The following is a 24577-nucleotide window of genomic DNA, read 5'->3' as shown; positions in this document are numbered from 1 at the left end:
GGGGGGGGGGGGGGGGGGGGGGAGACAGGCGCTCAGAGTGCAGGCCGACCCCAGGAACTAGCTGCTGTCCAGATGGATTTTGAGCTTCTGGAACAGAAAGTCCGATCGATTGTGGAGATGCAAGGCGTAGAGCCAGGGACTACATGAGTGGATGTTGGCAAGCACCCAGCACCTGCAGATGTAGTTGGATTACTCCATCCGTGTGCAGCAGGAAGAGGTGGTGCCGACCATGCTCTGGAGGTGCCCTCCAGTATGGCACTGGGATAGTCACCCGCATTATGACAGGCTGCTGTGTCCTCCACATCATCGCGCAGCAGAGGGGCGACATGTTGGAGAAGGCGGATGAACACCAGTCCTCGTCCGACATGGAGAATGTGGGGGGAGGGCAAGGATGGACAGGAGGCTGCACGACTTGTACGTCAGGGCAATCCTCCAGCACCACACAGGTGGCATCCGAGGTAGAGGCATTGAGGGCAACAGTTTTGGCTATAGATCAGCATGTCCAAAGCCTGGGGAATTCTGTGCAGGCGTTGGCCGAGGCCCAGGACAGGGCTGCCGCCTCACAGGCGACCATGTCCCAGAGCCATCTGGACATCACACCGGCACTCCTGAGCGTGGCCCAGTTACGGCAGGCCATGGCTGGGAATGTCGGTGGCATTGGCGAGGCGCTGGCCAACGTGACACAGACACAGACGGAGATGGCCCAGTCTCAGAGGAAGATGGCGCAGTCACTGGCTGATGTGACACATGTGACTGTGGTTGCACAGTCGCAGCGTAATGTGACGTATTCTGAGGTGGAGATGGTCCACTTCCTGTGCTCCATGGCCGCGAGCATGCAGACACCGGTCAAGACCAGATGGGGCTCCAGGACCAGCAATGCCAGGTGTCAGGGGAGCCTCATGGGATAGCTCCACTCACCCCCCCCAATCCCATGGAGTAGCCCGGGGGCCATTGGGCACCCCGAAGAAGGAGGAGGAGGTGATGGGGTCCGCGCCGGTGACTCCCGCAGAAGAGATGTCGGAACCCGGCAGCACCTTGGAACCCCCCATCCTGTCCCTGGCGCATCTGGTGGACAGCGGGCAGAACAGGGCAGCACCATACCACCTGGGACACCGAGACAGCAGCCCGTATCACCCAGGCCCTATCGCCCCAGAAGATGGCCACCAAAAGGGACCCAGGTGGCAAGGCAGGAATTATAGCAAGCCACCTCCACTCCTGATGTACTATCTGGAGAACCACCTAGATATAGCATTAGGCCCACAAGGCCAGAACGTTAGACACTAGTTACGTTGGTTGCAGGGTGCAGTGATAGGGGCTAGGGCACGTATCTGCATATAGGTTTTCACATTAAACAGCTGTGCACAATTTTACAACCTGCCTCGGTGCTCCGTCAAAAGGTGTGAGGGCTGGGCTGGCCTCAGAGGGTGCGTGGGTTGGTGGGGGGGGGGGGGGGGGGGGGGAATAAGTGTACGTTGGGAATGGGCTTCGCTCAGGGACCACAGTCCAGCCAGCGCACATCGGTCCTGTGTCCCACCCCCACTGCTCTCCCCTCCACCACCCCAGGGAATCGATGAAACCGTGTGATGGATGGCTAGTTGGCATGTAGGGATCACCCAGGTGGACGGTGGAAAGTGCTAATGGGGCAGGAGTCAGACGTTGTCAAATGATGCAGAGAACCGGAACTCATCGCAGAGCGAGTTGTCATCATCCTCCATCCCATAGACCAGACCAGCCGGGTGGGGAGCGTGGGGGTGGGATGCGGTGTCCATGCCCCTAGCAAGCACACCCCCCCCCTAGTGAGGGAACCTGGAGGCGATCATAGCATCCCGTTCACGTTGGCCCTGGCGCACAAGTCGTGTTGTGGGGGTGAAACCCACGCAAACACGGGGAGAATGTGCAAACTCCACACGGACAGTGACCCAGAGCCGGGATCGAGCCTGGGACCTCGGCGCCATGAGATTCAGTGCTAACCACTGCGCCACCGTGCTGCCCAACATCCCCACTTCTGATCAGCCAACCAAACACAGGCCAGGGATCAATTCCTGTTACTGTTCTATGTCCCATGAATAATCCAAATCTTCATCAGCTGATATACACATAAAATACACAAACACATAGTGTTATCTTTTATACATGCATATGTATATATAAGTACATACATATATGTATGCACACTGTGCAGACATGAATAGAAAGTATTTTCATTTATATAGCACATTACAAACATTCCCCACATACATACAACAATTTACATTAAAATGCAGTGACTTTAGTATTAAGAAAAGACAGCAACCATGTAACATGCGGCTGGATCTCAAGATCAGCATTGATTTGAAGAACAAGTGACTGTGTTCTTGTTTCATTGATGAGGAAGGAACATTAAAATCGGTAGAACTCCCAGCTCTTCTTTGAATCTGAACAAATGATCTTCAAAATCCAAAACAAGGCACCTCCAACAATGTAGCACTCCTTGGAGAATCAGCTTGGATTATATTATCAAGAACCTGAATAGGTCTTCTGACTCGAGTGTGCATCTTACACATTGAGCCATGTTATGACATGGAGTACATACAACAGGTTTGCATGGGGACTCAGTACAATCTGTAAAAAAAAGTGCTCAATGCATTGTTTATAGTGAATAATTAGAGCGTAGTTACTATGATTTACTCCAGTGGTGAAATAAATTGTTCAGTGTCACAGTATTTTAATTATGAAGGTAACAGTGCTCATGTTTAAAAGTTGCTACAAACATCTTAATCCATTCTTCAGTTGGGAGTAAGACTCTGAAAAAGCAAAGAACAATTTCACAATAGTTATATCAAAGATGTGGCAGCAATACCTCACAGCATTTCTAACAAATCCCTCAGCTTTGACACCAAGGACCCAGGAAGATTAAGATTGCCAACTTCCCAAGATTCTCCATTCGGGTATTGAAGCTTTATCGCCTACACGCAGCTGCAAGCAAGCCTGGAGAAAAGTTATCGGGGCATGGAAGGAAAGTACTATTCCTGCAACGTCCCTCCCCCCATTTTTTCTTTGAATACTTTAATTTATGAGTTATAAAAATGTCAGAGATGGTGCAGAAGAGGTTTGTTCACTTGCCAGAGTGGAATGTGGGGGTCAATGCAAGGATGTCAGAAACTAATGGCAAAAGTGGGGGGTGGGCTGAATGAAGGCAGGAGGTCATATGATTAAATCCCCAGGAATACATCCAATCAGGGTTTACAGTACCGACACGTCACAGGTTTCCTCTTCCCATTCCACCCCCAGCTACAAAACCAACTATACATTCAGACTGCAAACTCAAGCCTGAGGAGTTGCTCAAAAAGTTAAACTTTCTTAAAATGTTATATAGCGAATGTAAATTTCCAGTGCAATGCACAAGGTCTCCCGTGCATGGCACCTCTCAAACCCAATCATGTATTGGGCTTTCCTATTTCAAGCTGCTAAAAACATCTACTATTGTAACCTTTCACCATGTCCAAAAATTGGAAAGCTGGCTGAGGGCAGGGTACAGATTTATGACTGAACAGGAGATCAGCTAGGGCACAACAATTTTTGCGCCCTCCATTTGTCAAGCCCTGCTTATAGCTCCCCAGAAATGCCAGTTTTCAAGCAGGTTTTAGGTTTTAGTGGTTTATGTTCACCTTACTGCTTTCTGTATGTATAGTTGGATGTAGTAGTGTCTGAGTGTGGGGAAAGGGGGTCTTGGAGCAGGATTTTTTTTCACCTGGGTCATAAAGATTTTCCCTTTTCTCCCATCTGCTTTAGGTATATTGACGCATTGACTTAGTGTCCAGGTATGTACAGGTTGGGTGGTGTTACAGGGATAGGGTGCTCTTTCAGAGGGTCAGTGCAGACCCGATGGGCCAAATGACCTCCTTCTGCAATGTAGAGATTCTATGAAATGATAGGTCTTTCCTCCCTTTGGTGAAGGTGGCGAGTTACACAGTGATTGTGATTTCAGACCTTGCCCACAATTTTTTCAATTGTCACTGGAGTCAGGTCCCTCCCACCGTCAGCCATGGAGATTGGATATGGCATTATTAGCAGACAAGAGATTTTGTGAACGTTTGTCCACCACCATTGGGGAATATATTAAATTTAATTAAAGTGAGTCTATCCCATCTTTATGCTGTATGAAGCCTTTAAGGTGGCCATTGGAGAGGAGATAATTTCCGACAAAGTGCATACAGCAAAGGCTGGTGGACTCCATCCTTGAGGTGGACCATTAGTACTCACTTTCCCAGCCCTGGATAAGGTGGTGGGCTTGCTGTGACATTAGAGGGGTGTATTTTCTGAATACAGGGAGAAGGTCAGTTGCCTCTCGGCTCACCAGCTGAAACGGTAGGCGGCTTTCCGGGAGATTGTGCAGGTACGCGACTTGATTGGCAGCCTGGTTTCCATCCCACCTCAGGACAATGCGGCTTTTGAAACATTTTATTGGGATCTCTATAGATTGGAGCCCCCAGCAGAGAGTTCGGCCATGATAGAATTTTTGGATGGGTTATCCATCCCAGTGGTGGAGAGAGAGAGGCGGGAAGAGTTGGAATCCCCATTGGGACCAAAGGTAATTAGGACATGCATTGGATTGATGCTGATGGGTAAAGCTCCTGGCCCTGGTAGCTTCCCCATTGTGTTTGTAAGAACCATTGCAGAACAATTCCTTCCTCTAATGCTGGATAGGCTTAACGATTCCTTGTCCCAAGGTTCGTTGCCCGATAAACTTGCGTGGGCTTCTATTTCCTTGATCCTTCGCCATTCTGATTTGGACATAAATCATTGTTTGTTCATTGTCCCAGGTCTAATTCGTGGACTGCCCTACTGTGAGAGTATCTTCACTACATGGACTGTACCAGTTAAAACGGAAGGCCCACAACCCCTTCTGAAGAGCAACTATTGATGTTACAAATATGAGGTTTATAAGATTCTATTTTGGGACTATAGCTTTAAATTTAGGGGAAGTAATAATAATCTTTATTAGTGTCATAAGTAGGCTTACATTAACACTGCAATGAAGTTACTGTGAAAATTCCCTAGTTGCCACATTCCGGCGCCTATTTGAGTACAGAGAGAGAATTCAGAATGTCCAATTCACCTGACAGCATGTCTTTTGGGAAATGTGGGAGGAAACTGGAGAACCTGGAGGAAACCACTCCAACATGGGGAGAACGTGCAGATTCCGCAAAGAAAGTGACCCAAGCCAGATTCAAACCCAGGTCCCTGGTGCTGTGAAGCAACAGTGCTAACCATTGTGCTACTGTGCCGTTGAAGGAGGTTGTATTGTCTGTGTTGTCTATTCTGCAGTTTGACAGTAAGTCTGGCTAGTTTGATTGTTAGGGATAAAAGGAAGGTAGATTGTTTTACTAAGAAGGTGCAAGGTATTTACACTTGCAGACAATGTAAATAGACTTTGAGTTTACGTTAAGCAGACTCTCAAGTTTTCAAAAGCCCACGAGAAGTTGTTGAAGATACCAGGAGTTGTATCTGGTTGTGCTGTAAGCTGTCCATTTACTTTTACGATGAAAGGGAATTGGGGTCAAGGTTAGCTGATCAGTATTTCTACCTAGATATAAGATTAATGTGTTGCACATTCCCTGGGGAAGAATGCAGAGGAAGTCATTTTTGAGATCAGGTTAGAGGCTTCCTTACAACTCATTGAATATCTCAGAATGACAGCAATTTCTGTGTGGTCTGCATAGAGAAGAAATGGTTTGGTTTTGCAACAGATTCAGGAGGAAGAGAGTTCCTAATCGAAGAGATGCATACTGCAACCTTCTAGCGATACTGGGAGATATGTCCTGACATTGCCAGAAGAAAGAAAAACTATTGGAACTGGCTTTACTGTTGGTGGTGGTTTTAAGAAACTGAACGAATTGCCCAGAGTTGATCATTTGAAGCTACTACTTGGCAAAATAAAGATATGGGAACCCTTTGGTAGTTGGGTATACTATGGACTATTTGCTAAAAGGACTAATTCTGTGGCTAATTCTAATAATGTATGATAAGTACAAAAAGAAAATGTCCCTCTCTGTGAAGTATAAGTTGTTCACTAAAAGAAATTAACATTCATTCAATAGTGTTTTTAGTCATTTTTTACATGTTTAAAAATCTTGCCAAGTCATTCTTTCAGCTCGTAACTGGAAGTTTGAATCTGTTAAAGTTATCTATCTCTATGGAGATCATAATAATGAGGAATAAATAGAGGAACTTGGAAGTGCTGGTGTTCCCATGTACCAGCTGCTTTCTTCTATTTAAATAGATGTAACAGTTAATAAACTTACCTCCGCCTGTGTAGTTACTTTATCTGATACCATCAACACTCTGCTGAATTCTCATCATCCAAGTGCTTTTCTGGGACTGGAGGGGGCTCTTCCACCACCACTTCATCGTTAGCTTCAAGTTTCCCTTGAAACTGCAATTGGCACACTTTGTTTCTCTGTTTAACTATTTTTGCATAAATTGGTGCTTGTGTCTGTCCATCTATTGACTCCTTGTCCTCGCTGCTACACCCATCCACTTGCCTGAGATCTTCTGAAGACACTTCCTTACATGGTGTCATGTACTCCAAGTTCTCTGGATCTGAACTCGTCTGCTCAGACTGCCACACATTCAACTGGATGTCTCTCACGACTTCATACAAACTGTCGTCATTGCTTTCTTCAATCTGTACAAAACTGGTCAAAGGAATACTTGGGACACGCCGGAGTGATATGTTGCCCCCCTTTCCTATCTGCTGGTCTGTGGGAGCAAAGAATCAGCATTCAGTCAATAGCATTCACAAGATCCAGAAATGGACACATACACGTTATGAGAACGTTTACCAAGGTTGGTTATTCCTTTGGTAGTGGAAATTATTTCCCTGACCTTTGTGATTAACACACCCATAGCCATCTGAGGAATCTTTGAGTGGCAGCTTAAATGTCTAAAAATGTAGAAAGTACCAGGAGAATTATTTTTCTAATCTAGATGTAACATCTTCAGGAATTTCATAACAGCAAAGGTACAACGTCTGAATCAAGCTGAAGCTGTGGTTTTGGCCCCTGCATCTCAGGGAAGGTATGTTAGCATTGGAGGTGATTCAGCCCCGATTTACCAGATTTACCAGAGAGATACCAGAGCTAAATGGGTTAACTTGCAAAGATAGGGTTCACACTTCCTTGAGCAGAGAAGATTACGGCATAATCTAATTGGGTTGAAGATGATCAAAGGATTAGATTGAGCGGACAGCGAGAAAGTATTTGTGCTGATGGGATTAAAATTAGAGCTCAGGTCATTCAGGGTGGTCATGAAACTCTTCCTCATATGAAAGGTAGTGGATGGGCAACACGGTAGCATTGTGGTTAGCACTATGGCTTTACAGCTCCAGGGTCTCAGGTTCGATTCCCGTCCTGGGTCACTGTCTGTGCGGAGTCTGCACGTTCTCCCTGTGTCTGCGTGGGTTTCCTCCAGGCGCTCCGGTTTCCTCCGACAAGTACCGAAAGACGTGCGGTTAGATAATTTGGACATTCTGAATTCTCCCTCTGTGTAGCCGAACAGGCGCCGGTATGTGGCGACTAAGGGCTTTTCACAGTAACTTCATTGCTGTGTTAATGTAAGCCTACTTGTGACACTTAAAAAGATTATTATTATTAAATATATAATAAAAAACAGGGAACTCTCTCCATGTTGAAATTAGTTGGGGTGGGGTGGTTAATTGAAAATTTCAAAATTAAGATTTCTGGATTTTTGTTAGGTAAGGGATATAGAACCATGGCGGGTAAATGGAATTAGGGTAGCAATCAGCCATGATTTAAGTGAATGGTGGATCAGACTTGATAAGTGGAATGGCATACTCCTGTTCCTATGAATCAAATGTAGCATTAGATGGAATAATGACATCGCCTTCACGGCCAGATGTCTCAAGATAACTTTTGCTCCACAAACATTTGCAACTATTAAAAAATTTTTTTTTCAATTAAGAGGCAATTTTGCATGATCAATCCACCTACCCTGTACAACTTTAGGTTGTGGGGGTGAGACCCATGTAGACACAGGGAGAGAATGTGCAAATTCCACACGGACAGTGACCCGAGGCCGGGTTCCAACCCAGATCTTCGGCGCTGTGAGGCAGTAGTGCTAACCCACTGCACCACCGTGCCGCCCTTATACTTACAACTATTAGGAAACATTTAGCCGCCTTGGGACTACAAAGAAGACTAAAATGAGACCTGTTAAAGGTCGTTACCATTATGAAGGAACTCAGCAGCATGCTGGTTCCACTTGTGGCCATGTCAAGATCCAGGGAACATAGATATAAAGTAGTTACTAATAGATAAAAAATAAGTTTGGAGGAATTTCTTTACACACTAATTGATGAGAATGTGGAGTTATAGAAAAACTACAATCCATTGCTCACCCAATATCCAAACTTCAACGAACGATTACCTGAATAGATATCAGACAAGAGAATTATGGCTGACTTTTTTTCCTTCTATGTCTCAGGCACACGAGTGGCAAGACTTATCATTGTACTGTTCTACTGTTGAATGCTCCTCCTGTTGTCTTGGTGCTCAGCATGGATTTATGGCCCAGCGCTCTATATCGAGAGACAGACTTGTCTCAATGGGTAGCAGCTCCACAGACTTGAGCACAAATTCCAGGCTGAAATTCCAAGTAGCGCTGCACCATTAGAGATGCAGGGCAGGATTCTCCGTTAGCTGATGCCGAAATCGGGAAATGCGATTTGGCAGAGAATAGCTTATGATGCCAAAATTGTGGCAGGTGCTGATTTGACACCAAATCGTTATTCTCCGTTAACTCAAAAATGACGTCAATATGTTTCACTCCGCACGAACAGTAGACACCGTTTGCATATTAGCGGGCCTAACCTGGTATTCGCCGGGGCCTCCGCGATTCCCCGCCTCCGATGGGCTGAATTCCTGACGGCGTGGGGGTGGCCAGGAGGTGGGCTGGGGGTCGGGGTGGACAGACATGGAGCACCATTGCCGCAGCCGGCAAGGCACCTATGTAGCTGCACACACCACTAACAGCCCAGTGTGAACACGAGTCATGGGTTATATAAGTGTCCTCCAGCCGACACATCATCTGTATAGATGCACTCCAGCACAACCAGTACCATCTTTTTGGCTAGGATAAGTGTGTGTGGAGAATGTAATATGTATGTGCGGCTGCAGCTTGTCAGCCTCCCGAGTGTCGATAATGAATCCGGCGTATCGGGCAGCACGGTAGCACAAGTGGGTAGCACTGTGGCTTCACAGCGTCAGGGTCCCAGGTTCGATTCCCTGCTGGGTCACTGTCTGTGCGGAGTCTGCATGTTCTCCCCGTGTTTACGTGGGTTTCCTCCGGGTCCTCCAGTTTCCTCCCACAGTCCAAAGACATGCAGGTTAGGTGGATTGGCATGGTAAATTGCCCTTAGTGACCAAAAAGGTTAGGAGGGGTTATTGGGTTATGGGGATAGGGTGGAAGTGAGGGTTTAAGTGGGTCGCTGCAAACTCAATGGGCCGAATGGCCTCCTTCTGCACTGTATGTTCTGTGTATCCTGCACCATTTTTGAATGGAATAGAGTGTGCTCCACGCAGCATCGGTGATGGTCCCACAACGATAGTGGAATCGGTCCAGTTGTGGTGCCGGTTTTTCTGTCGCAATCGTCCACGGATTCTCTGTTGGCGTCAACACTTAGGGCGGGATTCTCCGACGGCCTACACCAAAATTGGGAAATGCGATTGGGCGGAGAATAGCCTCCAACGGCAAAATTGGGACAGCAAATCGCTAATCTCTGGCACCCCAAAAATGGCAGAAATGCGCCATACACACGCAGCATTCAAACGGCATTTGCATATCATTAGCAGGCTTGACACAGTATTCTCCAGGGGCTCCGCGATTCTCCGTCTCTGATGGGCTGAGTTCCTGACGGCGTGGTTCACTTGTGGTTTCAAAAATTGTGAGCCTGGCCTGGTGCTGCTGAGAGAGAAGGAGAAGAGGTAGGACACTGAGAGGAGCGACTAAGGGCTGCCAGGCTGGATACTGGCTGTGCTGGCTGGGGTGGGGTGGGCCCTACCAAGACCGGGGGAGGGGGTGGACAAGACGAGCGGCCAGGGTGACCCCCCCCCCCCCCCCCCCCCTCCCAGGACTGGGGTGGTGCCCAGGCACCGACTGCCATCTTTTAAAAAATAAATTTAGAGTATCCAATTTACCTTTTCCAATGAAGGGGCAATTTAGCATGGCCAATCACATACCCTGCACATCTTTGGGTTGTGGGGGCAAAACCCACACAAACACGGGGAGAATGTGGAAAATCCACATGGATGGTGGTTTCAGGTGGTTTCTGATTTCTAGTGGAGCAGCATAACCTGTTGGAGGTGCCCCCACTGGGGTAACTTCTGCAGAAACCACTAGACCTAGCATCTGCTCAGTTACTGGCAACTCAACTTCATCTGTTTGCAAACTCCACATGGACAGTGACTCAGGGCCGGGATCGAACCTGGGACCTCAGCACCGTGAGGCAGCAGTGCTAACCACTGCTCCACCATGCTGCCCTTAGTAAGGTGCAGTTTTGATGCGCTTGATACCATTTAAGGAGGTAAAATGTTAAAATTCAGGACTCGTGACACTGTGACTTTGAAATTCAGGACTTGCATCATCTGACACTGACTTCAGATATCCATTGGATCGTAAAACACTGATACAAATTCTCAATTTTGTCATGCGATGTTGTCGACTTCTTTTCAAACACTTCCATCCCCTATGGGCATCAACAAGGATCAAAAACATTGTGCCCAAGAATGGCCCACGTAATCAAGATGAATCCCCCTTCGCCGACTCAACATCTGGGTGAAGAAGAAGATGACAACACTCTCCCGGACGCACAGGTCGCGACGCCGGTGCCCACACCACAGCCGGGACTGAGGCGATCATGACGGAAGGTCAAGGCTCCCGACAGACTTGACCTTCAAGACCACTTCACCCCCGCCGGACTCTTTTTTTAAACAGGAGGTGAATATGGTAACCATGTTATTGCATTATATGCATAGTGGTGTATTGTGCATGCCTGGGCGTGTCCAGGTTGGCTCCGCCTGTGGCTCCGCCTGTGGCTCCTCCCCTCGGGCTTCTGTATTAAAGTGGCAAGTCTCCGCCTCCGGACCCAGTTCAGGTCCAGAGGCAGGAGGCTCGCTGTTTAGTGTATTAAAGCCTCAGTTACGTTTATCACTCATCGTGTATTATTGATGGTGTATCAAGGGCACAGACTGGCAGAGGCGTGTCAGACATAAGAATCCTCACCTCCTTCGAAGTGCTTGCCCTGGAGGTGACTGGTGTGGCCGAGGACAGATCAGTCACCCACGCGGAGGCTGGTGGACACCACAGAGGTGAGGAACCACCGGGATCCACCCGGGGACCTATCAAACGCAAGTAGTGATTCCTGACTGACTGATCCAACCGTCCCATTGACCACATGTCCATTCTCTCGCAGGTCCTCCAGCCGACAGCGCCGGCCCATCCTGGGTGGCATCCTCTCCTGACTCCGAGGAGAACGCCTCGGAGGAGATCTCTGAACTGTTATAATCGCCTCACAGCTGTCATCCCAACCGCCCCCCCCCCCCCACCAGCGCAGATACACGAACCTCGGTGGGACATGTTAGTAGTCAGGCTTCTGGAGCACAATCTGGTGAGCCCCACACTGCTGATGATGCACATCTGGTGGAAGCAGAAACCCCCAGACGAGACAGAGGGCTGCTATATCCAAGGACCCAGCTGGGTCCCAGCCTGATGCTGAGCCTTTGGAGCAGGGTTATCCGGAGCTAATGGAGATGTTAGGGAGCGGGCAGGATATTCAGAGGGAGATGTCAGCGTCACTCCAGCAGATCCATAGCCACTTGGAGGATTCCCAGAGGCCATGGGCATAGGAGATGATGCCAGCAATGCGTGGCACCGAGGCCATCAGTGCTAGGGCGACGACTGTAGTGGAGAGCCTGGTGCACGGCGTCAGCATCGTGATTGAAGGTGTCCAAGGCGTCGCTCAGTCGATGACGGCCTCAGCAGAATGTCCGACCTCGATGGGGTTCTGCGGGAAAGACTGGGAAGGGGTGGGGAGAGTGTAAGGTTGGGGGCTGGGGGATTGGGGGTGCGTCACTGCGGAAGAAAGTGACAGAGGCATCATAATGGTTGCACAAAGGGTTGTTTATTTTTCTGTACAATACCCCATTCCTGATAGGCGAGGAAGCGAGACCCCGCTGAGTTGCTGTTCCCCATGACACGTGTGTTGAGACACCCCCTTCCCCTCACCCTCCACCGCCAATCCTGCCCGGCCTGCGGTCTAATCATACATGTCATGGGCGCAGGTGCCCCCAGACAGCTGAGCACTGACGGGGAGAACAGCCCAAACACCAGCCCCGCGCCCGAGACTCAGGACACCCTGGAGCTCGGATCTGAGGATGACACTGATTTCCCGTCACAGCTGTCTCCTACACCCTCCACCATCCCAGAGACTCTCACTTCGGTTGGGCACATTAGCGAAGAAGCTCCTGTGGCATTCTGGTGCGCACCACATAGTCGGTTTGGTACAGTAGGTGCAGGTAGGAGCACCCAATAGGCCGGACAGTCGGAGGGCAGCCCAGCCCCAGGAACCATCTGCCCTAAACAGACTGGTCTCCCGGGCTTCTGGAACATCCAGTCGCAGCCACAGTGCAGATGCAGGCAGAGACCCAGGGACCAGAAGAGGGGTTGTCAGCGAGCATCTTGCACCTGGGGGCGCAGGTAGAGGAGTCCAACTGCATGCAGGAGCAGGGAGTGGTGCCGCCCTGTGTGCCACCCAGACCAAAACTGCAGGGGTGGCATCTGCGGTGAAGGCATTGGGGGCGATGGTTTCGGCTATGGATCAGCTGGTCCAAGGCCTGGGGCATTCTGTGCAGGTGGTGGCTGAGGCCCAGGACAGGGCTGCCCTCTCACAGGCAGAGCCACCTGGATAGTGCAGCAGCGCTCCACAGGATGGCCCAGTCACAGCAGGCCATGGCTGGGAACGTCGCCGACATTGTCCAGGTGCTGGCCAGCATGGCGCAAACACTGAGGCAGGTGGGCCAGTCACTGGCTGATGTGACACAGGCCCAGAAGATGGTGGCACAGTCACAGATGGCAATGCTCCACTCACTGTGCTCCATGCCCGCGAGCAAGCAGACCTTGGTCAAGACCAGAGTGGGCCTCCAGGCCTGCAGCAGGCCTCAGGGGATGGCTCCACTCGTACCCCCACCCCAAGGAGCAACCAAAAAATTGCCCACATGCAGCAAGGACGCCTTCCAACCGGTGGATAGCATATCTTATCTTCTCCAGGTGGAGGAATTCAAAAATGTCTGCTAGCCAGTCTGCAGCTGTGGGTGGTGCTGCTGATCGCCAGCCGAGCAGGATTCTCCGGTGTGCAATTAGAGAAGCGAAAGCCAGGGTGTCGGCCCTCTTCCCTATGTGTAGCTCTGGCTGCTCTGATAGCCCGAAGATCGCCACATTTAGGCACGTCACCACCCTCACCCCCGCAACCTTGGACATTGCCTCGGAAGGAGAAGTCTGTCCACAACCCAGCAAGTTTAGGACATGCCCAGAACATGTGGGTGTGTTTGGCCGGGCCCCTCTGGCACCGTTCACATTTATCTTCCACCTCCGGGAAGAACCTGTTCATTGGGGTTCTGGTTAGGAGCGCTCTGTGCACCACATTGAACTGTGTGAGGCTGAGCCTTGTACAGGAGGAGGTTGGGTTGGCCGTGCCCAGTGCTTCGTTCCAGAGACCCCACCCCACTTCTGTCACCAGTTCGTCCTCCCATTTCCGTCAGGTCTCATCCAGAAGCTGTCCATATATTTTCCGACAGAGACCCCCCTCCTTTCTGTCCAGGGTCATCTGGTCCTCTAATAGTGTGGTCTCCGGGGCCCTGGGGTACCTACTGTGTCTTTGCGGAGGAAATGTTTTATTTGTAAGTGTCTCATTTCCTGTCCTGTTGGCAATTCCCATTCCTCCATCAGTTCATTCAGCGTCGCCAGTCTGTGCCCTACGTAGAAGTCCCTAACTGTTAGCATTCCCCGTCCTGTCTCCATTTTTAAAACGTTGCATCGAGCATGGCTGGCGGGAATCTGTGGTTACTGCAGATGGGGGCCATGGGGGACATCCCGGTCAGTCCAAAATGTTGTCTGAGCTGGCCCCATGTTTTCAGTGTGGCCGTTACCACTGGGCTCGATCTGTATTTCGCCGAGGGGGATGGGAGTGCTGCCGTGACCAGGGCCCGGAGGGATGTTCCCTTGCAGGAGGCCTCCTCCATCTGTACCGAGTTGGGCTCTTGTACCCATCCCCTCACCCTTTCCGCTGTAGCTGCCCAGTGGTAATATCGCAGGTTTGGTAGGGCCAGGCCTCCCTTCATTTTCCTCCTTTGCAGTGTTGATTTGAGGACTGTTGGACACTCATGTGTATAATGAGATGCAGACAGGCAGTGATTGACACATAGGATGACCAATGAACACACAGCACAGAACAACCAATCACCAGACAAGACACCACCACTATAAAGTCCACAGGGCATTAAGACTCTCCCTCTCTCAGGACCCAGCTACTGAGACGGTCAGAGTGCACAAGTTAGTGGACATTATTGCCATGTGGTAGCTAGTAAGTCTGGTCGAGCCAGTAAGAGGTCGTCAGTAGGATTAGTAGAGTGTCAACCCACAGCTGAACATGTACAGCCGCTCTGGTTTAAATAAAACAGTGTTGGATCATCTCTGGTGTTAGACGTTTATTTCTAGCTTCCCTGCATCCAGTTGCAGTCAACATCAAACCAACCCGCCTAACACATCCACATTTTCTTTTTGTGCTAATATAATTATAACAATACGGCAGCTCCCTGAAGCGGCTGTCAGCCTTTTGGTAGCCCATTGGAAACACCCACCTGCCCCACCTTTTTCATTGAATCTCTACAGTGAGGAAGGAGGCCATTCAGTCCATCGGGTCTGCACCAACCGTCTGAAAGAGTACCCTACCCAGGACCACTGCCCCGCCTATTCCCATAACCCCATCTGACCTGTACATCCCTGGACATTAAGAGGAAATTTTATTAATGGCCAATCTACCTCACCTGCACATCTTTGGACTGTGGGAGGAAACGGGAGCACCCGGAGGAAACCCACGCAGACATGGGGAGAAAGTGCAGACTCCACACAGACAGTTACCCAAGGCTGGAGTTGAACCAGGGTCCATGGCAGCAGCGGTAACCATTGTGCCATCGGAGTTCTTGGTGTTCAACCTTCCACAGCATGCATTTTGCGAAGGCTGTTAATTGACCAGCCAGCATTAATCGCTCTTCAGGGCTGATCACAGCCAGAAGTATGTTCCGTGTCTGTTTCCAGACCCTCAGGGTATCCGTGCCTGACAGGCAAAAGGTTCAGGCCTAGATCTGATAAAAACTCATCAACCTGAAACGTTAACTCTGTTTCTCTCGCCACAGAAGCTGTTAGATCTGCTGAGCATTTTCTGTTTTTAGTTTGGAATTCCAGCACACAGAATATTTTGCTTTAAAAGAGTAATTTATTGGCTTAAAAGCATTTTGGGAGATTTTGAAAGGCATATAAAATGCAAGTTCTTTTGTTTCTTTATTCAATGAACCAGCAGTGGGCACTCTAACTAAAGCTTACAGAAGAAGCAGCTGCTAATATTTTAGTGATTATGTAAAGCACACACTACTGACCTTTCCCCATTGTGTCTGCTGCAGTTCAGTACCTTTATCAAGATACATGTGATTGTTTAACCATCACTAGGAAGAGATTTAAATTGTAAAGTGTTTCCTGTTTATTTCCTTTGTTCCCATTTCTTTGATGTTATTTTATTATTTTGGTCCTTGGACCCATAATTGGAATGTGCCTTCATGGAATCATAGAATTTACAGTGCAGAAGGAGGCCGTTCGGCCCATCGAGTCTACACCGGCCCCTGAAATAGCACCCTACCAAAGCCCACACCTCCACCTATCCTTGTAACCCAGCAACCCCACCTAACCTTCGGAAACTACGGGGCAATTTAGCGTGATCAATCGACCTAACCTGTACCATTTTTGGATTGTGGGAGGAAGCCAGAGCACCCGTAGGAAACCCATGCAGAAACGGGGCGAACGTGCAGATTCCGCAGTCAGTGACCCAAGCCGGGAACAAATCCGGGATCCTGGCGCTGTGAAGCAACAGTGCTAACCACCGTGCTCCCGTGTCGCCTTTAAACAGAAGACGCAAAGTTGAAGCAGCCTTACTGTCAGGTCACTGCGTTCCCAGGTTTTGTTTTTGGAAACCTGGGAACAATAAAGCAGTTCTTTCACTTCAGCAAGCAGGAGAGTGAGAGAGCATTCCTTTCACTTTCAAGTTCTAAATGCTCAGTTCTCACAAAGCCGCAGCCCCAAATGGATCTTAGGAACCAGGTTTGGAGGGAGTCGGATCAATTGGCTTTCTGTAAACTGGTGGGTTGGCCTGCTTGACAACGGTCAGTGATTGGTTCCTACATGATGCTTTGTGAGAACTGGGCATTTAGAACTTGAAAGTGAAAGGAATGCTCTCTCTCCTGCTTGCTGAAGTGAAAGAACTGCTTTATTGTTCTGAAACACAGAATCCCTACAGTGCAGAAGGAGGTCATTCAGCTCATCGAGTCTGCACCGGCCCTTTGAAAGAGCACCATACTTAAGCCTCCACCCTATCCCCATTGATGTGTTGGGCAGGCTGGGTCGATGTGGATTGCACTTGATGCAGTGTAGCGAGAGACAGACCTCCAACACTTGATAAGATGCAACACAATTTTATTTAACGTCTTAACTACTATACATGTTCAACTGTGGGTTGACACTATCCTGACTTGACTGGAGACCTGATACTAGCCTGACCAGACTTACTGACTACCACATGGTGTTTGCACTGACTAGCTCACGAACTCTGACTGTCTCAGTGGCTGGATCCCGAGAGAGCAGGAAAACTGGTGCCCTCTGGCTTTATAGTGGTCGTGTCCTGTCTGGTGATTGGCTGCTCTGTTCTGTGTGCTTACTGGTCATCCTGTGTGTCAATCACTGCCTGTCTGCACCTCATTATATACATAGATGTATATTATGACACCGATAACCCATCCTAGCTTTTTGCACATTACGGGTCAATTTGGCAGGGCCAATCCCCCTAACCTGCACGGGCTGGATTCTCCGTTAGCTAATTCCGAAATCGCAAAACGCGATCGGGCGGAGAATAGGTTCCGACACCAAAATCGAGCCAGACGCCGGTTTCATGCCAAATCGGGATTCTCCGGTCTCCCCCCCCCCCCCCCCCCAAGAACAACGTAAACGCGGCGCTCGCCATGCGGCCTGAAAGTATATGAGGCATATCATTAGCGGGCCTGACGCCCGATTCTCCAGGGCCTCCCCGATTCAGCGTCTTGGATGGGCTGATTTCCCGATGGCGTGTTTCTAATGTCCTACAAACATTCGTGAACTTGGCGTGCTGAGTGAGAGACAGAAGAGGTAGGAAGTGGCGTGGGGTGACTGTGGGCTTCCAGCCCGGATACCGACCGTGCTGGCTGCGGCGGAGGGGGAGCCTGCCAGGGCTAGGAGGAGGGGGACAGGAGGACAGGCCGAGTAGCCGGGGAGCACCCCACCTGAACAGGGGATTACAGCGGCCATCTTGCTGGCCACCCACCCCGGCCCCTGGGTCATATGGATTGCCCCCCCCTCCCCCAACCAGCCCACCCAACCGGCACCCAACTGCCGCCAGGACCGGGGGTGCTAGCGGGGCAACAGTGTAGCACATGGCACTTAGTTGGGCACGAGTGTATGCGCCATGATAACCTGTTTGCTTTTCACCCCCTGCAGAAAATAATGACTTTTGTTCATCAACCTGCGATGCTGGCCAGCGTGGCGATGCCCACTGCCCTGCATGAAGCCCTGTGGCAGCGGGAGCGGGGGTGGCTCAGAGAGGAGGTGGAGGCTGCAGCAGAGGAGCGGGCTGCAGAGGGGCAGGTGGCAGCCGCTCAGTCTGGAGGGCCGCCCAACAGGCCAAGGAGGAGGTAGCAAGGAGGCGCCGGATGAGGCCCCGCGTGTACCGGCGGCGTATGACGTTAGGATCTTCAAGACCGGGCATGCAGAAAGAGACTGCGGTTGAGCAGGGACACAGTGCGACACATCTGCCAGGTGATGGCACACCTGGCACCACATGGGTATGTGGGACACCCGCTCCCGGTGGCCATCAAGGTGACGGTCGCACTGAACCTTTAAGCGACGGGGTCTTTCCAGTTGCCGAATGGGGACCTGTCCAGCATCTCCCAGACATCGACGCAGAGGTGGATCCATACCGTCACGGACGCCCTGTTTGCCCTGGCAGAGCGGTACATCGAACACCCTGCAGACCGCGCGCACCAAGATACCCAGGCAGTGGGGTGCGATGCCGTCACCGGGATGCCCCGGGTCCAGGGGGTCATCGATGGGATGCATGTCGACATACGGCCCCCGGTGGATAACAGGGCACTGTTCACAAACAAGAAGGCTGCCATTCAATGAACATACAGATGGGCTGGCTGCTGGGCGACAGGGGTTACCTGTTGCGGTCGGGGCTGATGATGCCTATATGGAGGCCACAGACTGACGCAGAGACTCGCTACAATGATGTCCATACAGCGACCAGTGTTGTGGTCGAGAGTTGGTTTGGTGTCCTGAAGATGGTGCCTGGTCCACTCTAGAGGGAACCTCAAGTACGAGGCAAGAAGGTTGCCCACATCGTGGTGGCCTGCTACATCCTCCACAACACTGCGCAGCAGAGGGCCGATGTGCTGGAGGAGGAAGGGGATAATGAGCGGTACATGGGGCCTGGCCAGGCCACGGGAGGCCACGCAACGCCATTGCCAGGGCCAGCGTCCATGGGACACACTCGTTACAACACTGATCACCGACTGGGGGGGGGGGGAAATCGATGGACAGGGGCACGAACACCACCGTACCACACCCCCTCACCCTCTACACCACCAAACCACCCGCATGCATACCCCCTCTGTAATACATGCCTGTGGCCCCACGAGCTGGGGGCACTGCATTGCTAGTGGCAACGGGTCTGGTCCATGGGATGGAGGATGATGACAGCCCACTCTGCAATGAACTCAATGCTCCACATCGTTTGACAATGTCTGACTCATGCCCACAGTAGCTCCTACCACCTGGGTGATCTCTGCATGAGAGCTAGCCTGTCCATCACATGGTCCCGTCGAATTCCTGGGGAGGGAGTGCCTTCACTATGCCTTCACTCGTCCCTCACCCCCCCATTCCCACTGGCCAGTACTGACCTCCCGACCCCACACCCATTAGACAGACCACAGAGGCAGTTTCAACTGCATTAACAAGTGTTTAATGTGAAGAGGTATATACAGTCCGTGCCCTAGGCCCTATAACTAAACTGTGCCCTGCACCTGTGCCAACTTAACCGGTGTCTTCTGGTCTAGCACTTCGCCTAACACTTCGCCTAGGTGGTTCCCCAGACGGTACAGCAGGGGTAGAGGTGACCTGCTGTGACTCTTGCCCTACGACGAGGGTCCACGTTGGCGCACGTCTCCAGGGGCGGCCCGGCCTGGATGGGCCCGGCTGTTCCTCGGGCGTACCGGGTGTCATGGTGCTGCCCTGGTTCTGCCCACTGGATGCACAGGGACAGGAGATTGGAGGGGAGGGGGGGGGGGGGGGTGTCCGAGGGGCTGTGCTATTCAGGCACCTCCCCTTCTGGAGCCACCAGCATGGGCCCCAGCATCTCCACCTCCCCCCTCGAGGTGTGGGGTGGGACAGGATGTTCCAGGATCCCGGGATCCGTCTGTGCGGCAGCTCGTTCCTGGGGCCGGGCTGCCCTCCGACCATCCAGCCTCTCGGCTGCTCCTACCTCCACCTACTGTACTGGACAGACTGTGTGGTGCGCACCAGATTGTGTCCCATGAGCCTCTACACTAGTTTGCCCAACCAAGGTGATAGTCTCTGAGATGGTGGAGGTTGTAGGAGACAGCTGTGATGGATAGTCCATGTCTTCCTCCGACCCGGACTCCGGGGTCTCCAGAGTCTCAGGCAGGCGGCTGGTGTTCGGGCTGCTCTCCCCGTCAGTGCTCTGCCATCCAGGGGGGTGGGGGGGTGGCTGGGGGCGGTGGGCTCTGGATGGACCGCCCTATCTCCAGCAGGTCCTGTAAGACAGAAAACTGCATGTACGGTGAGGCAGCCAGAAGGGAGTGAGGGCGAGGGGGGGGGTGAGAAGGGTGATGAGGGGGGTGAGGGTGAGGGGGGGGGCACACATGTCTCATGAGGATCCGCAACTAGGCAGGGGGTCTCACTTCCTTGCCCGCCGCTGACCTCCGCCTCGGCGACCTCCCTCTCCTCCGGGGACGCCGACCACCTCCAGTGCCCTCTGCTCGGGGACGGTGAGGGGCCGCAGGTTGGATGGTCCCCCTCTGGTCTTCTCCCGCTCCCGGCGGTTGTGCGCGGCCTTGTCCTGGGGGGGGGGGGGGGGGGGGGGGGGTGTTGGGGGAGACTAGCACAAACAACGGCACTGTTAGACAGTCCGGCGCATGCAGGCCAGGGGTTGGGTAGACAATGGCAACAGTGGCCAGTGCACCCGGCCATTGCGGCTGGCATGGGTGCTACACGAGTGTGGGGAGGCTTGGTGCTGCCTACTCACCCTGGCTGCCCTGAGGAGGTCGTGCAGTTTCTTTCTGCACTGGATGGCAGTCCGGGCGACTTCGCTGTTGGCAACTGCCACCTGTCCCCAGGCACGGCGAACAGCAGTACCTGACAGCCTTCCTCCCAGGCTGGGGCACAGGATCAGCTGCCACTGTTCCAGGGCCAAGAGGGTCTCTAGCTCTGTGTCAAGCGAATCCGGCACCATTTCGCTTGCAAACGGTGGCGTTTCTCGTGATGCCCGTGCTAGCGCCTTTAGAGTTGGTGAATCGTTGCACGTGTCGCACCTCTTTTGCCGTTGTCAAAGTTCACACTTTACACGACGGTGTCAGCATTTGGTCTCAGAAACGGAGAATCCAACCCCACATCTCTGGACTGTGGGAGGAAACCGGAGCACACCGAGGAAACCCACGCAGACACTGGGAGAAAGTGCAAACACCACACTGACAGTCACCCGAGGCTGGAATTGAATCGGGTCCCTGGAGCTGTGAGGCAGCAGTGCTAACCACCGTGCCACCCCTGAAAGCAGTGAGAGCCTGACATATCCTTTATGGTGAACCTGGAATGATGCTGAGTGCCGAGAAGGCAGACAACCTTTCCGGAGAAAACCATCAAGCCTAGAAGGAAGAAGTATCAAAGCAAAAGCTGAACTTCAGGAAGTCCCCAACTAGAAATCATCCCAGTGCAAATATCTTTATCCTTTTATTTTTATTAATATTTTCTCTCCCTTTCCACCAGCCTTCTCCCAGTGTTGTTTTGTCAATGTGTGTGTGGACGAGCCCAGGGTGTTGTGACATAAAACACTGCAGCCACTACATACCAATTGTTGTTGTCATCACTCCATTAGCATTTGTAAGTTTTGGAACAGGAACATTATGTTTCTTCTGCAGAGTAAACAGAATGATACAGGATGTGATTGTTTTGTCAGTCAATGATCAACACCACTCTGGTCTTACTCATTCTTCCCCACCAAGTCAAAATAGTAATAATCTTTATTAGTGTCTCAAGCAGGCTTACATTAACACTGCAATGAAGTTACTGTGAAAATCCCCTCGTTGCCACATTCCGGCACCTGTTCTGGTACACAGAGGGAGAATTCAGAATGTCCAATTCACCTAACAGCACGTCTGTTGAGACTTTGAGAGGGGAAACCGGAGCACCCGGAGGAAACTCACACAGACATGGAGAGAATGTGCAGACTCCACACAGACAGTGACCCAGGCTGGAAATCGAACCCTAGATCCCTGGCGTTGTGAAGCAACAGTTTTATCCACTATGCAACCGTCCAACAATTTACCAACTCCGGACTTCCCTTTGCACTGTGGGTGTACCTACATCACATGAACTTCAGCAGTTCAAAAAGGACAACTCACCACCATCTTCTCGGGGGCAATTATGTATGGGCAATAAATGCTGGCCTAGCCAGCGATGCTCATGGCCAGTAAATGAATATATTATTAAAAATTACCTGATCCTCCAATAATTCAATGATTTCAAACATCCCAATTAGTACTTCCTGATGTACTTTATTCATAATAATCTCAAATCATTTTCTGCACTTTTAAGCTTTTGTACCATTATCTATATATCTCAATTCAAAAAGCCAAACGATTAAATTAATCTAACTGTTGGAATTGACTGTTAGCTGTCAAGAAATGCACTAAGTACATTTGTTTTAAGAACTAACAAAAACAGTTAAGCTGTGGCTCACTGGTAGCACTCTTGCTTTTGGGTTAGAAAGTTGGGAGTTCAAGTCCTGCTCATTCATCAGCACTGATTCCTGGTACACTCCACTTCAGTACATCTTTACCAACAGCACATCTTAAATTGCTTCAATCAACCCATTTTACTCCCACCAATCGTGGAGGCATTTTCATCGAACTTGTAGGTGTGGCAGATAGTGAAGGTGATACAATCAACTGCAGGAAGGCTAGCAGAATGGGGAGTCAAGGTGGAATTTAATACAGAGAAGTGCGAGATGATACATTGTGGCCAAAATGGAAAGGCAATGTGGACTTAAAGGCTCAATTCCGGACAGTGTATAGGGACACAGCACGGTAGCACTATGGCTTCACAGCTCCAGGGTCCCAAGTTCGATTCCCGGCTGGGTCACTGTCTGTGTGGAGTCTGCACATTCTCCCTGTGTCTGCGTGGGTTTCCTCCGGGTGCTCTGGTTTCTTCCCACTAGTCCCGAAAGACGTGCTGTTAGGCGAATTGGATATCCTGAATTCTCCCTCTCTGTGTACCCAACAGGCGCCGGAATGTGGCGACTAGGGACTTTTCACAGTAACTTCATTGCAGTCTTAATGTAAGCCTACTTGTGACAATAAAGATTATTAAAAAGGTATCTGGCAGATTATATGCATAGATCTTTGAAGATGGGAAGACATACTTAAAGAGTAATACATATATGGGATCTTAAGCTTCCCAAGTAGAGGTATGGAGTAGAAAAGCTGAAGTTTTGCTTAACTGAGCTGGTTAGGTCACAACTAGAGCGTTGCATCGTGTTCTGGTACCACATTAAGAACAATCTGAAGGTCCTTGAAAGGATGCAGAGGAGAATTAGCAGAATAGTTCTGGGGTGAGGGAATTTACCGATAGAGAAGCTGAAATTGTTCTGCTTGGAGCAAAAGAGGTTAAGAAGAGATCTGATCGGTTTGTATGTGATGATAGAATCATAGAATTTACAGTGCAGCAAGGAGGCCATTCGGCCCATCGAGTCTGCACCAGCCCTTGAAAGAGCACCCTACTTAAGCCATGCCTCCATCCTATCCCTGTAACCCAACCTAATCCTTGGATACCAAAGGGCAATTGAATAAGGCCAATCCACCAAACCTGCACATATTTGGAATGTGGGAGGAAACCGAAGCACCCGGAGGAAACCCATACATACACGGAAAGAAAGTGCAAACTCCACACAGACAGTCACCCGAGGCTGGAATTGAAGCCATTTTTATGGCATTATGAATACAAGCCTGTGTTTCAAAAGCAACAGTTATCTTAGCAGATGGTTTGGAGTTCACAGCTTGACTGACAATTTAAAGAGACTTTTAATGGATCAGCTGTCTTTAACAAGATTTGAATACAAGTTAGTTTTGATAAAGACTAACCAATTGAGGAGATTTAAAAACTTTGAACGGGTTTAACGAATGGCAGTTTTTTCACCATCCAAGTGAGCATGACTGAGAGCTATATTAGATTGTTAGAGACTTTTTGTTAGAGACTTTTTGCATCACTACATGGCTCCTGAAGTCTGCCCATGATGAATACTGTGTGACAGGAGATGATGATGTCATGCAGATGCAAAGGGGCATGAGGGTAAGAGGAGTTTTGCGGTGGGGGAGAACCGGGGGGAGTGAGAGCGGAAGGCTTAACAGCTTCTAAAGCAACAGAAACAATGCTCCAGAGAATTGATGCAGCCTTGCTAACCAGCCTGCCTCGGCATTCATAGCTACCTCCATGGTTACCCAAGATCTGCTTCCAAGGTTAGTATGCCCAACTGTATCATGCCCCCACCTCCCCAGGGCGAAAGTTAGATCTAACGGGCCATTTAAATCTAGGTGGGTCTCCCAAGTCGGGAAACTTCCAGACTTGCCTACTTTGGTAGCAAAAAATCTGACATTATGAAATGAAAATGAAAATGAAAATCGCTTATTGTCACGAGTAGGCTTCAATGAAGTTACTGTGAAAAGCCCCTAGTCGCCACATTCCGGCGCCTGTCCGGGGAGGCTGGTACGGGAATCGAACCGTGCTGCTGGCCTGCTTGGTCTGCTTTAACAGCCAGCGATTTAGCCTGGTGAGCTAAACCATTATGACTTCAGAGTTTTGAGCACATGCTAGGTTGATACTTCCAGCAGAGTACCAAAGCAGTGCTGGACTCTGGAAGGTGCCTTTTTTTAGATGAAGT

General features: G+C 50.4%; 1 protein-coding gene across 2 annotated transcripts in view; it reads right to left on the bottom strand.

Moving 5' to 3' along the window:
- Positions 1-2115: 2115 nt before the first annotated feature.
- Positions 2116-24577, bottom strand: part of LOC119966687 — a 64080-nt gene continuing 41618 nt past the window's right edge. For both annotated transcript variants that reach the window (XM_038798748.1, XM_038798749.1), the window contains exons 4-6: positions 21491-21554; positions 6285-6741; positions 2116-2783 (exon numbers count right to left, since the gene is read on the bottom strand). In XM_038798748.1, coding sequence (XP_038654676.1) covers positions 6317-6741; positions 21491-21554 — 489 coding nt within the window. In that variant the 3' untranslated portion in view covers positions 2116-2783; positions 6285-6316. The remainder of the gene's footprint in view (positions 2784-6284; positions 6742-21490; positions 21555-24577) is intronic.

This window comes from Scyliorhinus canicula, chromosome 1, assembly GCF_902713615.1.
Source record: "Scyliorhinus canicula chromosome 1, sScyCan1.1, whole genome shotgun sequence".
Classification (NCBI taxonomy): domain Eukaryota; kingdom Metazoa; phylum Chordata; class Chondrichthyes; order Carcharhiniformes; family Scyliorhinidae; genus Scyliorhinus; species Scyliorhinus canicula.
This window is presented reverse-complemented; position numbering and strand designations above follow the sequence as displayed.